General features: G+C 38.4%; 1 protein-coding gene across 7 annotated transcripts in view; it reads right to left on the bottom strand.

Annotated features, from left to right (window-relative positions):
- FOXP4 (forkhead box P4) overlaps positions 1-17,180 on the bottom strand; it is a 144,304-nt gene that overhangs the window by 75,639 nt on the left and 51,485 nt on the right. For 5 of the 7 annotated variants that reach the window (XM_053393114.1, XM_053393111.1, XM_053393118.1 and 2 more), the window contains one exon: positions 2,210-2,299. The exons of the other annotated variants lie outside the window; for them this stretch is intronic. In XM_053393114.1, coding sequence (XP_053249089.1) covers positions 2,210-2,299 — 90 coding nt within the window. The remainder of the gene's footprint in view (positions 1-2,209; positions 2,300-17,180) is intronic. 7 annotated transcript variants of the gene reach the window in all.

Genomic DNA, 17,180 nt, shown 5'->3' with positions numbered 1-17,180 from the left:
ATCACGAAGAAATAGTTAAGATGAAATAGTCTAGGATGGAATTATAACAGATAGGATCATCTAACTCAGAATTGTCAGGTCATTATTAGCTCCAGTCATGGTCGTAAGTAGAACTCTCTCTTGCTATCCAAGATCATTTAGCTGAAGATGGCAGGGACTGAGCGCAGGATCTTATGCATGCAAAGTATATGCTCTGATATGGAGACTTCACTAACATGGTCACAGGGATATGCTTTAGCTAAATAGGAATCAATAGGGGAAGGGACATAAACTTAGAGTGAGATCAAATAAAATGGTGGACAGATATGATGGTCCAAAAGGACGAAGACAGCAAGGTATGGGGGGGCAAGCAAAGACAGGGTTGATTAACCCATTTGGCTATGTCTTTATTTTCTATTTAGATTGTTAAGATATACATAGTAAAAGATAACTAAACAGATCTTGTTTATAAAACATTAAAAAGTCAAAACATATTTAAATAAAAAGAAGAAAGAAAATAAGAAAAGAGTATGAGGGAAATTAAGCATAAAGTAACAATTGATCAGTATATATTGCTCAGCAGCCTGGTTAATTATGAGGCAAACCTGTTATTACAATTAAACAAATGAAAATAAAGCATGAATATTTTGTGAATTTAAAATTATAAACTCAATTGTTCTGTGAGTTTACTGGGAGCACAGCCCTCCTTGCATCTTTTATAAATAAGAAAGTTAGTAGTAAGAGGTTTATTCCCTTTTCATGCCACTACAGAATATATAGGGGTTTAGGAGATTTCCAATTAGCAGCTATTATTTGCCTCACTGTTGTCAAAAGGAAAGCAGTTAATTTCAGACTTTCTTTAACTATTCCCTTTATAGCAACTTTATAGCAAGATTTCCATAAACATTGCCACCATTTATGGCATCTCACTGACATGGCAACATCTCAAATGTGAAGTGTCCCAAATAAACAAATCCACAGGAGCAATATGCAGTGGCCAATTTCCTTCTGAGCCTAATCAACTAGTGGTTCAAAGATGAGCCTAGATCATGTTTTGGCATGCTACCATTCTGCTACTAAAGTGGGTTGAACAATAGGAGCAAAACTGCGCTCTGTGCCTGAGACAAGTGCTACAGATTGCCAGTCTGTCATGAAACAGTGCAATCTCACCTGAAAATGGAGTACATGGGGCCCATGTGGCTGTGTGAATCCAATCCTTGAAGAAAAAGGCTCAAAGCCCAACCGTGCCATATCACATACTAATGCAGAATATTGGCAGGCGTTTAGTCGTCAGCAAGCTCTTCTACACCTTATTGTTTAACATTCTTTGTAGAACCTGGGAATACTGCCATAGGTTCTTGCTACTCCAGAGCACTAAGGCATCCAGCAACTCTGACACTTTTCTCAGTATACTCTCCTCCAGCCTCAAAACCTAAAAAAAGCTTCCAATAACACATCTGCTTCCACATATCAACATCCAACTCACTGCTCTGAGCCACTTTAAATATTATATCCATAATGGGAATCAAACACACAGGTGTCTTAACCAAGCTCTGCCCAAATGGCTCTATCAGTCAAAAGTATGTATGTATGTATGTATGTATGTATGTATGTATGTATTTACGGTCCTTCATCATAAGATCTCAGGGCTGTTCACAGAAGTAAATCTACAAGAATACAGATACTACTCTCACTTCAAGTTCATAGAATACAATCCAGATGTTTCTGCCTTCCTCCGATATTAACTCTCAATGAATTAAATAATTTCAGTGCAATTCTCCAGAAGTACTCAACAAGTACAAAGTTCTATAAATGGTATTTAAGCCATATGACCTTGAATGGCATATTTAAATAGTTGTTTGGCTTGCTTTGGCAATGTAAAATTTAGTATGGGTGCCACAATTAATATATATATATACACCAAGAATGTATTCAGGAGTGACAACCTCATCAATCATCTGACATGGAAGGTGGCCTACTAGGTAAATACCAGCTTGGAACATGGGACAAAATTAAATTATCATCTGTGTAATGGAAACAACCATAGTGCAATACCTCCAAAGACCACAGTAACATTAGGTATATAAGGAATACTAATATATCTTAATACTATAGTATTTAAGAACCAAAAGTTTGTGATTCGGAGGATCAGCAGTGAATTTTTTAAAATCACATCAGGAAGCATAGCTTTTCAGAGGCACTTTTTGCCAGAAAGCTCTTATCCTCTCACCTGGACTGCTGGCTGCTTATTTTCATTGCTGCTGGGAGAAGTCAGCCCTGTTGCCTGTTGCAGAAGGAACTGCCGTGCCACCTGAAGAGCCTGGAGGGAAAGAAATATAGTATAGGATGAAGATTTAAAAAGTGGAGTCTCTTTTTATATTCTTTCCAATGCAAACTTGCCATCAAATTTGAAAAATAACTACTCACATACTCAAGACAGCAGATCAAATATTACTTGCCAAAGTAGTTCGTATTAAGCACGCAACACTGGCACAGAAAGACCACAAATAGCAGGACCTCCATGAAGCCAGGCATTTCTCTTCCACCATTGTGAAGGTTCACATTACCAGAAAGATCTGAGACCAAAGAATGATCCAGGATGCTGGAAGACTAAGCTAAAACAGAAATAGTCCTCACCAGCTATCAGCATGGGAGACTACTGGAACTACAACATAAGAGCCATATTAATAAGGAAATAACATTTAAGAAGAGAGATCCAGGGGAATGAAATTTATTTTCTTGATCTGATTTTCTCTGTGTCCATATCCCCCTCCAATCTCATAGCAACACAGAGATAGTGCAGCGTCAAGTAGCTGCATATTGTTTTTAGGATGGAGAGGATGGGGTCAATAGTCTTTTGGCAACAGTCAAAAGGAATAGGCATCCATTGACCTAACTCAATTTAGATTTACCCCACTCCACCTTGGTCTTTCAAGTCTCAAATACAAGCATAGATTATGTCTGTACACAGATTGGTCTAGATGGGCCAATATACCTTCAAGAATGACATTCTGGATACAGATTGTTAAAAATTCTGCCAGATTCAAATATTCTAGGCAGCTGGGAATAAAATTTGTATAACAAATTAAGTAGTCACTACATATAGAACTATGGGTATTTTTTACTTACTTGTTCTATTAAGATACCACGTTTCAGCCAAGACTCCCAACACATAATCCAAAATTTAAAACTACTAAAAAAAAAACCCACTACAAAAAGAAACCAGTTGTACATAATAAAGAACAGAATTCTCTCAGGCAGACTAATGGTTCATTCAGGAGCTGCTGGAATGGGCTCTCTGGCCTGTGCTTCCTCACTTCTGTCTTCCTTCAAGACACACAGGACTTTAAGTATCCCCAGTGAAGATGGGGAAAGGGCTTCTCACCCTTCTTCAGGCCACTTATATGTCTCTTCAGGAGCTGATGGCATTCCTGTGCGTGATCACAGGCAATGGCTAGCCTGGTAAGCTCAACAACAAACCATGACTGGCAAGCAGAGGGTGGAGAGTTGGGGAAGTGGAGAATAGAAAGGTGTGCATGAAGGCATGGTACTTTAAAAAAGAACACACAGGCATGGGAGGGAAGTGCACTCTAATATGTCAGATCACAGCAGCCATACCGCAGAGGGAAAAAGTCTATGCTTGCAAAGAGCAGAGGAGAGGGGTTTCATTCAGGAGCCAAGAGCAGACTGCAAGCAGAGAATAACCCCTAACACAAACAATCCTGTGGTACCAAAAGCGGCTGCTCCCAAAGCCCCACTTCCTCATACGTTTCTTATTTTTGCTTTGAGAATTATTTTTTTTAAAAATGGTACATTTCTGAACAACAAAGTCATTGTAGCCCTGCCTGCAAGACAGGTTTTTATTACAGCATAGAGACAGGAGGGGGGAGCACGGAGGTAGAGGTCGACGGGTCATAGCCCAGCTTGGCGGTGCTGCAAACAGCATGTGGGTTCCACTGAGCTGTCAACACCGCAGCCGTAAATCAAGACTCTGGCTTCCAAAGGGCGGCTGTGCTCTCCCCAGTCAGCAGAGGCACTTGCAGGGTGTGTCCCAGAGAAAGAACCGCTTGTTAATTTTCCACATTTCCAGCTATAAAGAACAAAGTTACTTTCCGTCAGGCATTTAAACCTTACATACTGTACCGTACTCTCTCTGTTTGGGGGAGCAGCTGATTTTCAACACATGGATCAAATTAGTGTGTGCACACTTACCCATATGCAATATAATTGCATACACCATGGCATGTAAATGCAAGACAGAGACTGTATTGTTGTAGCTACGAATGAGACTGATGCATAACTTAAACATGGGCACAACCTAGTTTTGCAGTGTAGATAGATATGCATGTGTGCTACGTGCAAAGCATATGGACACACAGTGTAAACAAGAGTATCTACACACATGTTACAAAGTGATCTCATGAATATCTCTCATGCATACACCATATCTGAGAACACAGCAGGGATGTTTGCAAGTAATTTTATTTCTACGACAGTATTCAGCACAATTATAAGGAAGAACATACTCATCACACAGCTATGAAAAACACATGAGCAATTTTTAAAATGCATTTTAATATTTTAAAGTTTCAATATGATCTGTGTTGCATACTGCATGTACATCAGATTTACCATGCGTGTAAACTTTAAAAGTTAGCATCACTATTGGTTTGGAAGCTCACCATATGTGCGTCTTTAAGGGAGACACCCAATTTTTTTCCAAGTGACTTTACATTAAGACACCACACAGATGTCCAAAGGATACCAGGTGTTTAATACAGTTTCACTAAATGCTAAAAGAAGTGCAAGATTGCAAACACATTCTTTAGAAGCGGCTTACTGGCTAAAAAGCAACAAAGTTACAGACACTTCCTCAGTCACACAAACAGTGCTAAAAGTCTCTTATAGCAACTTCTCCACCCACCCACCCACCCACCCACCCACCCACAATATCAACAAACCTAATACAATTGTCAGTCATATAAAACTCAAAAACATGCTCCTAAATAAATACTTTACAGGACAAACAAGCACTGAAACTGCATTGTGTTCATTTGAGAAGACATGCAGCAACAATGGAAAATGCCACAGACTAAATAATTTTTAGACTTGGTGTTTTCAATAAAGTTCACTGGTCTACATGTCAACACATGAAAAGTAAGATATCAACAGTCCATTTCTGTATAAATAGTTCTATAAATCTAAGGTGGTGTGTGTTGCCTTCTTCGGAAATGAAAGCAATGTTTCCTTGCATTTGCCTACTATACAGGCATCAACCAAAACGACAAAAGAAAACAGTCGCAATGAAATCCCATTCAAAATTCAACAGGTTTAAAATTTCAGCTGCACCATCTGGCTTCCAAATACCTGTGGCAACAGCTCAGGCAGCACTTTCATCCTCTTCCAATGTGTACAGAACAGCCTGCGCCTTCCCTTTAAAAGCTTCCATTTTGCAGCATTTTTTGCCCAAGGGCAGTTGCCCCAAGGAAGGGTGGATATGACTGCAATTTAAGAGGGTTGAGTTTTAGTCATGGTGCAGTTGTACTGACCTTCCATGTGACCTGGATTGAATCCATTCCGCTCTGTGTCCTTATTGACTAAAGTGTGGATTTATAATATCACTGACCTCACAAGAAAGAACACCCAACTGAAAAGGTAAGTTCAAGGATCATTGTAAAATCCTTCCAACAATTTGACAAATGAAGAAATAGAGGCTCAGAAGAGAAGATAACTGTTCCTTTATAACGCAGAGTAAGAATCAGGAACAAAACTGGAGTCTTATTTCACCTAACTCTCCGACCCTCGGAAAGTCTTTCAGCACTTCACACGTCTGCTTCCTAATCTCTCTTTCAATGCTTCACTATTTTAATTAATTATGCTTCATTAGTTCAATCAATCAATTAATTAGCCAATCAAAGTTCAAGAGGAGTCCTACACAAATTGAGGAGAGAAAAGAGCTCTACTACAACACTAGTGCCATAATGATCGGAAGGCCAGCTTGCCAGAAGAAACTGGGATGCTGTAGCCAGCTGTATGAAGTCTCCAATAGACCCCATTTTAATTGCATTAGCCACACAACAGTAGCTTTGTTCACAAGGGGACAGCAGGGACAGCCCCCTGTTTTATGGGCTTTGGGAACCCTGTAAAGTCTGTGTGAGTTTATTAAGCCTGGTAGTGGCTTGTGCAAGAAGAATACAGCTCGTGACGGGTGCCGGAACATGTCAAGAGGGCACCAAGCCAGGCTGGTACGTAGGAGACCTGCTGCTCGATTAAGGGGATGCACAGCATGGTGCATGAGAGCCAAGGGAACGGTGGACAGAATATAAGAGGCCCACCCCATACAAGCTCTCATGGGGGAATTTAATTCACTCCCTGCTGACTCTCTCACTTTGTTGTGCTCTGAAGCAAGAAATTACAAGATTTACAGGAAAAAATGACATGGCCTTACAGTCTCACACTGGGGTCTCCCTGTAACAACTATGCAGCTCACCCACAGAAGGCCATACAATCAGGAATGGGAGAAAAATGAGCAGGGGGGAAAAACACACAACTAGGACACAGCAGTATACATGGCTCCACTTTTCAAACAGCAAATTCCAACACAGTAGAGACACTTCTCCATAATTATTTTAAAGTCAACATGCTAGTCATATGTACTGGTAGCCAACATTATTTTTTTATAGGCAGCATACAATTTTCCAACCACCTGACAATACGGAAACTAGTAGTTTGCTCTCAATCCATTTAAAAGGAAAGCTCACCCCCACTACTACCACGAAATAGGTAGAAACAGGCATGTTCCTTCAGTTCCAGAACCTAATTGCCTGGTTATTTGGAAAAGTTTGGATTTTCTCATAAATGTTTAAATGAATTATAATTTTATACCTTTCTCCTAAACTGAAAGTAAGAACAAATGAAATTCTTTAAGAACCATTTGGTCTGGAACAGGTTACCAGATAGGGATGCCTTCTGATTTATGTTTGGAACCACTGATTGCATGTGCAATCAGTTGGAAGAGGGCGATTTGTGGTTTTGTTCATTATCAAGTATAATTTAAATTAGCTTTATACATGGATGTGTTATTATTATTCATTAGTAGACCTGAAACATCCAAAGCAGAATTAATAAAGAGTAATTAATAGCTTGGGTAGACTATTCAGGATATACAAGTAATTGGGCAAAATCTGAATTAATACCAGTGGGCAATTGCAGACAACTTACTTTGTATACTAACTGGTGAATTTGTTGGTGCCCAGAGGTCTTAACATAGCTAGGTATTTTGGTTCCAGGAGATATTCATCAAACAATTACACTGAATTTGAATTGGTTGATAAAGGTTTTCCAGTGATTTGGAACAATGAGCCTCACTCAAATTTAATATTTGGGGTTAGGTTAATGCACTTTAGATGAATATTTTGTCATGGATAATAAATATACTTTGTGGTGTTTCGTTGCATAATCTCCAAGTATCTTTTCAAAGGACTACAGTAATGACATATTTCAGAAGTTTACGTAGGATAATTCTACACTACATTTTTCACTTAAGAGAATGCAGCTGCCAATATTGGAAGGAGGCAGATATTAGTTTACATGACAGGGCATATTTGTCAGCATGTACAAAAGATTGGCATTTCCCCCCCCCCTTCCTTGAATTCCCCAGCTTGGGCAATTTTAGAGATGGCTTATTTGGCACCCTTATTTAGATGGTTAGTCCTGGGGTCTAGGTTTCATAAAAGGAAAGATTCTATGCCACCTAACAGACAACTAAACTTGTAAACTGTTGTTTATAAGTGTTACAAGGTTTTGGGGGGGGGGGTCAGACTCCTCTGATCCCTTGATCCAGTAACTGTTTAAAGCTAATCAAGCCTTCTAATTCCAGGGAATAACCAAACTAGCTTCCCGGTGAGGTGGTGGAGGATTAAAGGGCTCGGTGTGAGACAGCAAATGGGCGGGGCCCCCTTCTCAACAGAAAAAGCCAGAGTTGAGAGCAGAGTTTACCAGCGATGTGACCTAAAAGTAAAGCAGCAAGCTAGAGAGCCATGTCTGATTTCTGCTGGAATCCAAGGCTGTGGGCAATGGGGTGTTAATACGGTGAATCCCTCCATTATAGGCTCAGGTTGTATATATGTGTAAATAAACCATAGATCATAAAGACCCCACAGTCTCCACTGTCCCTCATTCCAAAAGGAAACACACAACCCTGGGTAAGCACCTGGAACCCCTGGAATCTCACACGGCTTAGAGGGGAGGGAAGGAAGTCAATAAATGTATGGTAGAATAAAATATGTTTAATTTATAATGTAAAATTTGAAAAATTAATACAAATTATATTTAAAAAATGGAATCTCACAAAGCTTGGAGACTGGTGTGGAGTGCAACAATAATCTCAAGAACTCAGGGCATCATGCAGCCCAAACAATGAAAATTTGCTTTAGAGTCTGTATGGAAAATTTCCTTAGACTTGAAATTGAGACTGATCTAGCAAAAATTAATATTTGAGTATATTAGACTCCACAACATTTGTATAGGAAAGCACTCTAATGAAGGAAGATGTTGGAGGTATAATGCCCCATACCTGTTTTAAGGACTAAATTCTATCCTTTTAGCCCCTCCTACTACAAGTCTTCAATACACAAAGCACCTTGGGTCCCAGAGCAATGATTATGCCATTTATTTCCTTTATTAGCCTAAAAAAAAAACTATTATAAAATTGAAACTGATCAATAAACATGAAACAAACTTGCTGGTAAAGAGTTCTGTAGATAAAAGCACAAACAGACAAAGGGCTAGGCATGGGGGTGTAGGTTTTAACAAGGAATGAAAAATTAGGGGAATGCAAATAATCAGTAAAAGAATATGGAAATGATAAGCAAGAGCTAGAAAATGAATGTATCTGAAGATAAGAGAACCTTCAATGCAAAGATGGAAAAAGGTAACAAGTGAAGCTAAATATATATTCAGAAACATGATCATATTTGCATGCAGAAAAAAATAAGATGGGCAATAGATCCCCAAATAAAAACTAAGTGATATTCTACATCAGAGTAACCCCATTGACTTCAATTTATCTACTCTGAGTATGGCCAACACTGGATAATACACTCAATAGGTTGAAGCAATGATAAACTAAAACAATAAGCAAAGCGGGACAAAATAATGGAACCAAGCATGGCCATAATTAACAAGAAAATGTTATTAAAATTGTTGTTTTCTGACAACTGAAAATTACATGACTAATGTTGACATCTGAGAGGAAAGAAGGAATTGGAAGAGAACATTTGTTTATTAGTTTGTTTATAATCATTTATAGTCCACTCTTCTTCCCCAAGGATCCCTAAGATCTCTATCTTGAGGAGAAGAAGTAGTAATCACATGATCAATAGATAAAGAAATGGAAAGAGAAGAGTCCAGAGGAAAAATATGATATTCTCTTTGAAAGATTTGGCTTCAGAGAATGAGAAAGCCATGAGGAAATAAAAAGACAAGATGAAAAATTAACAAAAGAAGAGAAAAGATCAGAGACAGAAAGTAACACAACATTGTCACCATGAACATGATTATTATAACTAAAAAATAAGACATGGACAAGAATAAAAAGCAAGGTGATTAAAATAGAACATTTAAAAACTTTGGTAGACAAGGGAAGAGGACAAGGAAACAAAAGAACCATTAATGGAAATGTGGCAAGTGTGGTTAGATAGATAAGACAAAAATGAAGAGAATGACCAACAGTATTGAAAGTAGAGGACAGAACAAGAAAAACAAGGACAGATCAAGATGAATAGACTAATTAGCACTCTTCACTTGACTGATAATTAAATAAAGTAAAAGTAGCTTCTGTTGAGCGGTAAGAACAAACAAAAAACTGATGAAGATCAAATAGAGTTAGGTAAAAGAAAAACCAACAAATGAAAGAAAACATATTCAACCAGTTTAGAAAGAAAGAAAATAAGATAAATTAGATTATTGTCAACAGGCAAGAATCAGTTAGTACTAAGGTAAAGCTTGCAAAAACATTACAAAAATACAGGTAATGGTAAGATCTCCAGAAACCTTTTTAAGGGAAAAAGACAAAACCAGAATAAAAGAACCAGAGGTCTTTTTGGATGAAGACAAACAGAAAGACCATTCAAAGAAACTGGGGATAAAGGAAAAAGAAGGCAGCAGAGAGGTTCCAAAAAGAAAGGGCAAAAGAAGCAAACGCCACATATATCAGAAATAAACAGCAGTTGATTTATATCACAAAAAATGACCAAGAATCTGAGGAGCTGAGTGAGAGAAAGAAGAAAAAAGGTGAAACAATAATTTAACAACTGAAGAGAGACAATGAGCATTGTGGAAAAATCAGTTTTGAATATTGCCTAACAGGGGAATTGGTGAGCATTAAGTCTAGACTTCTAAAAAACCAGTGTGCTCAGGACCTCTGCCATAAACGTGCAAGTTGTCTAATATATGAATGAAGAGACTGGAAGTAAGAAGTAAGCCAAGGCTGAGAAAGGATTATGAGACCAGGCAGAAGAATAAATTATAGTAGAAAGAACAGAGCTAAATAGTGAAACAGCCTTATTAGGAGAAGATGAAGAGAGAGAAGACAGGAGGTAATTGCAAAAAAATCCTTCAAGAGAAAGGTTTCATCTAGGATCACAGAGTAGAATCAAGGAGGAGAGTAAAAGCAAGCAAGTGGTGATCAGAAAAAAAGATTGAAAAGATCAACTAGGTTACTCTACTAGGAGAGATGACAGAACATACTGCACTACCCCTTCCTCTGCCTTTCAGTACCAAAAGTTAGAGATGCAGGATACTTCCTGGTAGGGACTTAAGAATGCTGACAAGAATGTTGACAAGAGTTTCATAGGGATGCCATGAAGAGGGTGGTCAGATCGTGATTTAGAAGAGCTTGGGGATTTAGAAGAGCTTGGGGAGTTGGTGATGGATGATCCTGGATGATCTTGAATGTGAGGGGGGTCCTAGAAGATTAGGGGAGGTGAAGTCAGGACCCCAAGAAGTGTCTGGCAGGATCAAGTGGGTTGGCAGAGGAGTATTCAATCCCCTGACATCAGACATCGCTAGCCAGATACTGCTGTTGTGGAGCTTTCTTTGGACTCTCCTGTCACTTTTTTATATATTTTATTTTCTATTTTTATAACAACAATAATTTTCATACATATTCAACCCAAATTTACTTGATTGACCTCCCTGCCCCCCCGTTTCCATTTTCGCACTTTTATTTCCCTTGCATCTAGTTATTTTTCCACATTATTGCAAATTCTTTTTCATATCCTAATTCTATTTTCAGTTCATAAATGTTACAACAATCCTGCTAATGTTTCCACATTTTTACAGTGTTCTTTAAAGTAATCTATTAAAAAAATTCCATTCTTGATTAAATTTTTCCTCATCTTGGTACCTGACCTTCACGGTTAAATTAACCATTTCGGCATAGTCTATCATCTTAGTCATCCATTTTTCTTTCGTTGGGACGTTCTCTTCTTTCCACTTCTGGGCAAGCAGCAATCTGGCAGCTGTGGTCGCATACATAAATAATCTCTTTTGTTTCTTTGGCACTTCATCTCCTAATATTCCTAGTAGAAAGGCCTCTGGTTTTTTGACAAATGTATTTGTAAACATTTTTTTCATTTCATTATATATCATTTCCCAGAAGCCCTTTACCTTTTTGCATGTCCACCACATACGAAAAAATGTACCTTCTTTATCTTTACATTTCCAACATAAATTAGACGAATTTTTATACATCCTAACAAGTTTAACCGGCGTTAAATATCATCTGTACATCTTTTTCATATAATTTTCTTTTAGTGAACTGCATGCCTTGAATTTAAATTGCAAATGGGTCACTAGCAATATATTGTTGTTGTTGTTTTAATTTACCATTTTTTTCTAGAAAGGGTAAATGCATATTAAAAGTTTGGGGGTGGGGTATGGATGCTACAGATGCCATGAAGACCTTGCGGAAGGGGGGCATGCATGAGGAACACCCATCCCACAACAAACATCCACTTAGATTTGATTCTATTATCCCACTGCCATCAAGAAAAAGCAATCCTAGCATAAACAGTCATTACACCTTAGAACTGTAAAAGTCAGCTAGGGACTAGGGCTAAGGTTTGCTACATGGTTGTATCCATGAAAAAAGATGGAGCCTTTCACAAGGAAAAGAACAGGCAAAAGGAACCGCCATATTCATATTACTCTACAAATTCTCAGTGGATAACCTGAAATAACATCCCCCAAAGACACAGAAAGAGAAGATTGTAACAGGGAATTCAGTTTTGGTGTGCAATTGTGGACTGGCACTTTCATCTAAGGACAGAATGTAAGAGACACTGAAGACTCAAAAAGCTACTGAAGAGAGATTTTTCCTTGAAAAGAGAATCTGATAAACTTCTGAGAAAGATAATCAACCCAAATGTTCTGGGTATTTTAATTCTTTTATTTTAAATATTTTTATTTGATGAGGACATTTTGCAATATCATTTTGGGTCTTTGCCTTTTCTTTTGCTTCCCCTTGGTTTTGTTTTTCCTAAGAGGAATATTAGCAACAATTCAAAGCCACTTGGCAATTGTGTTAGCCCTTTGGCATCTTCTTAGGATGAAATAAGATGCTCCCCTATGAGAGTATTCTGGCTGACATACAAATACTTTTCTTTAGATTTTTAACCCACATAATTCACAGAGGCTTAAAATCACATTTTTAAAATGAATTTCAAAAAAAAGTTGTTTAAAACTATAAACTGTGTTAAAGACAAACATGTTACCCGATATAGCCACCAAATCCCTGACAGTTACATGTTTGCCCAAATAAGAAGGTCTTGTTTTGATGCTTTTTTACTCTGGTTTAATCAACTATCTGAAGGAAGAGAGTTCTAGAGTAGCTATCAGAAAACCCCATTTGTACATCTTCATCATTTGTACACAATGCATTAAAAAAACAAATCTAGTGGTCAAGTCGGCTGACAATAGCCAACATGACAGAACAGATGGGAAGAACAGCTGGACTGAGAACTAGGAGACTCTGGCTCTGTGAATGGCTGCACCGTATGATATAGCACCCAGATTACAAGATGGAGCATCTCCCAGATAGTAAATGGCTTTTGGATACTGGAGTGGTGCCTACCAAGCATGGCCACTGACAGTCCTCATCAAACAAGGCTAAAAAGGCCTGTTCAGGCTGGGACTACGCCTTGGCAACCCAAGTATTCCTTTGCTTCTGGCTCTTGACTTGTGCTCTGGTTTAGACATCCCAGGTCTGTTCCTTAGCTCTTGGCCCCCACTCAACAGTTGCCTAATGATCAGCTCAGATGTGAAGCTATCAACCAGAATTATCCACTGTTCCAGTCATTCCATCTTAGCAAGCATTTCAGCTTCCTAAAAGGAATTATTCCCTCTCTCCTCCCCCTGGTACACTGTTCTGGAGGATCTCCCAACGCCCCCCACAAACCAATTTCAGGGGGTGCACAGGAGGATGAGAGGGAAGGAGGCCCACTGCACAAGTGGAAGTCCTTGCACTGGGCTTCTGCTGATGGGGCTAAATTCAACCCATTCTACTCTTAATAGTGGCTCAGTTCACATGTCAAATTAAGCCATGGTTAAAATATAGTTAAAAACATTGACCAGGAAATAAGAGAGTCTGGCTCGACATGACATCTGATCTGGGGCTTGCTGCTTGTTTTCCAAAACCAACCACGAGCAGTATGCCAAGAACAAGGTTCAGTTACTGCTCATGATTTATCTGGAAAGAAACAAACCCGTAAGTCAAGGTTCTGGTGTAATGACAAGGCAAACTCTTGTCTAGTTTCATCCACGGTGCAGCACCAGGATTGGAGCAAGAACTTTACAACACTGTATACCAGCTTGCTGCTTGTTCATCTTAAAACCACAGCTTGTTCCAAACTATGGTTAATGTGATGTGTGAGCCAAGCCACAAAGGAGAAAGAGAAAGCATGAATACATGCGTGTGTGATGTTCTGCTGAAAGTATATTTAATGAAGCATTCACTTTAATGGTTTATATTATGTACTGTATATTAATATTAAGAATCAAAAATGCACCAAGAACTGAGAGCCATGGATGAGTTTCAATTTGGAAAATGAACAGTGTTTCCATTTCAAAAACATTAACCTGAGATCTGTATTATTTTCAAAATCTTCCCCACCCTGCCCAATTTTAATCCACACCAATCAGCTGCATTTCTGGGAGAAGAATTTGAGCTTTGGGAGCTTACTGACTTTTTCAAAGTGAATTTTAGTTCCGACTTATGCTCTGGGTTCTAAGCCAATGTAGTGTGGATCCAAGTATTCGGCTCAATAGTTGTTTCTGTCTGTATTTCTTTATGTCTGATTTTCAGCTGCTACTTTATGGCTTAGCTGCAAATATCCAGAGCTACAAAGCCTGCAAAAAGGGTTGTGTGTGTACACATCTAGCAACAAAGAAAGTCTACAATTAATTCCAGGTGCACATTGGCACTAAGAAAATCTTGTCAGTATCAGATCTCAAGAAGAAATAGGAGCTGCTGCTGTGAAGAATCCCACACTTTAGAAGTTTGAAGATCATCACCCTCTTAGGCAATGAATCAGCAGACCTGTTGCTGTCTACTTCAAAATGTTATAGGGAGGTAGTTGAAAAGAGATATATTCCCTCCAACTTTTCAGCTGACCAAAATAGTGGCCAGACTTAAGAGTTGTGGTCATATTGGGTAATACTTTTCCCCACATGATAGATGAGTAGCTGCTGCTCAAATTGTACAATGAACCTAGACATCTTTCCCTCAAAGAAGCACTTCTAAGGAAATTGCATTTTCCTGCCCTTTAAAATGCAAGGATTTTGTCACTGAAAAAAAGCAGTTTTGCTCCAGCTTTTCCTTAATGTGATAGTTATTGCAATTAGAGGTTTGGTTGTGCAAGAATACCTACTGGCCAGTACCACTAACAATGCTACTTACAATTACCTCAAAACCACTCCAATGCAAATACTTTACAACCAATTATATTTATTTTATTTCTTTTGCTTTGGAAAAAAAGTGTCTTTAGAGACAAAGCAACTTTCTGCTATACTATGGAAATGTAAGGGTTTTCCGGGTAAGTAAGGCTAATCTCTCCTCAGATCAATGCACAGGAATAATCTCATGAACATTTTCAACCGCCACCCCATTTCTCCCCTTTTGCAGGCAGGATGCCTCTAGGAAGATTGCCCAATGCAAGAGATGAACACCTGGAGGAACGTGACACGAAATCAGCCAAAAGTAAGAGCAAGATGAAGCTTAATTAAGTTTTCTGGCATCTGCTTTTATCTTAAAATATTGTAATAATAGCATCATGTATTGCACAAATATATTTAACTCTCTCTCTCTCTACACACACACACACACACCTGCAAAAAAAGGTCTGTTCTTGTGTTGCCACCCTCTGGACCTCGATCAAGTCACATACTCTCCCCTAATATGAAAGTGCTTCATCTTAGAGACTAGTTTTCATTTAACAGTTTAACATTTATGCAATGTATGAATGTCAAGAAATGGTTCCAAAAACTGTCCTGCAGGCTTACCTTGGGTGCTTAAAGCAAGAGGATGCCCAACCAGTACCAAGGTGTTTTTGAATACCATGTGACCACCATTTTTGAAAACTTACAGAATTCTCCACTCCCTGTAATCAGCACAAGTCCTAAATTTTGAAAGCAATAATATCTTATACTTCTGTATACACACAGTATTTTGGAGTTTGGATAAAGGAAAACATAGTAAACACTCCCTTGGGAGGCTTTTAACATTTATTTTTTAGTCTTCAGACCCCCTTTCAGCAGCATATTCAAGCTTTTTTCAGTAACAAACATGGTTATGCATTATTCTTTAAAATGGAGAAACAGATTTTCATGACAACTAAATCCAAAGCTATAAAATATAGTAAAATCTGCAAACAAGTTATCAAAGCTGATAACGTCATCTTAGTACTAACACCATTACTACTTTTGTAAGCTACTGAATTACGGTATATAGAAAGTTTGTTTGGAATCACTTTAGAGGAAGATTTATAGGGCTTTATATAGAATTGGGAGGTGGGAAAAGAGCAAGTGCCTCGTTCAAACAGAAGCAGATTTTCATCAAGTGCCATACAAAGGCCAACGTTTAGTTTCATTTGTCTACCAGCCGTTATATTTCTGATAGTCACCTTTCATCAGCCACTCTAGATCCAGCCTGTGTTGGGGGAAACCAAGCACTCCACTCTCATTTCAGCATTGCACTTTAAATGAGATTCTTCTCTTCCAACTAGTATTTCCATTGCTTTCTAATTGCTGTGCGTAAGGTTGTGGCGGGACTGTCAAGGACACTTACGGGATGATGCCCGTGAGATCACCGATGAGAAGAGACATATCTGCACCCCCATCACACTCATACAATTTTTAGATGGTATTTTCTTGTCTTCGTTTTGGCTACTGCCTCACTTCATTTTTACTAGCAATTCCTGGAATACATCTCTCTCTTTCCTATGTAGGGTTGGCATGCCAGTACGAAATACTGTCAAATGACTGCCAACTTGACTGCAGTCAAATATTCCATGAAGCCATGATGTTGACGATACACATATAATTGGTCTGCTATGTGTTGTATACAATTCCTTTTTAAAAAACTGACTTGGATTTTTTATTTTGATCTATTTGTTTTAAAGTGGAATTTTAGGCTGACCTTGGCGTTCCAAAATAAAAGCAAAAAAGAAGGTTTGTTTCAGTGAACAATTAACATCAATAAAGATCTTATCTAACATTGGTTGCTCTCAGATAATATCCCAAGTCATGGTTTGGAGGACTGGGAATGAGACACATGCTCACACACTGCCTCTTCCTACCTCTGCTCAAGATCTCAGTTAAATACATTGCTTTCTTATTTAATCAAACAGCATGCCATAAAGGCCACTGAACCACAGTGGCAAACCAGGATCACTTCACACCATTGCTTGCTATTTTGGATGTAGTGAAACACTACAGCATGATTAAACCAGGAAGCAATGTACTGTCTTAAGTTGCATGCAAGGGGAGATGAGAATGTGCAAGCACATGGCTAATTTCTTATTTCCCAAACCATGGTTTGGAGTACTATCTGAATGTTAAAAGTTATGGCATGCCATTGATTGTAAAAAGTTGCAATTTTTAAAAACATTAGTATTATTGCTTCAGAAAAACAGCTACTCAAA

This window comes from Podarcis raffonei, chromosome 6 (genome assembly GCF_027172205.1).
Source record: "Podarcis raffonei isolate rPodRaf1 chromosome 6, rPodRaf1.pri, whole genome shotgun sequence".
NCBI classification, from domain to species: domain Eukaryota; kingdom Metazoa; phylum Chordata; class Lepidosauria; order Squamata; family Lacertidae; genus Podarcis; species Podarcis raffonei.
This window is presented reverse-complemented; position numbering and strand designations above follow the sequence as displayed.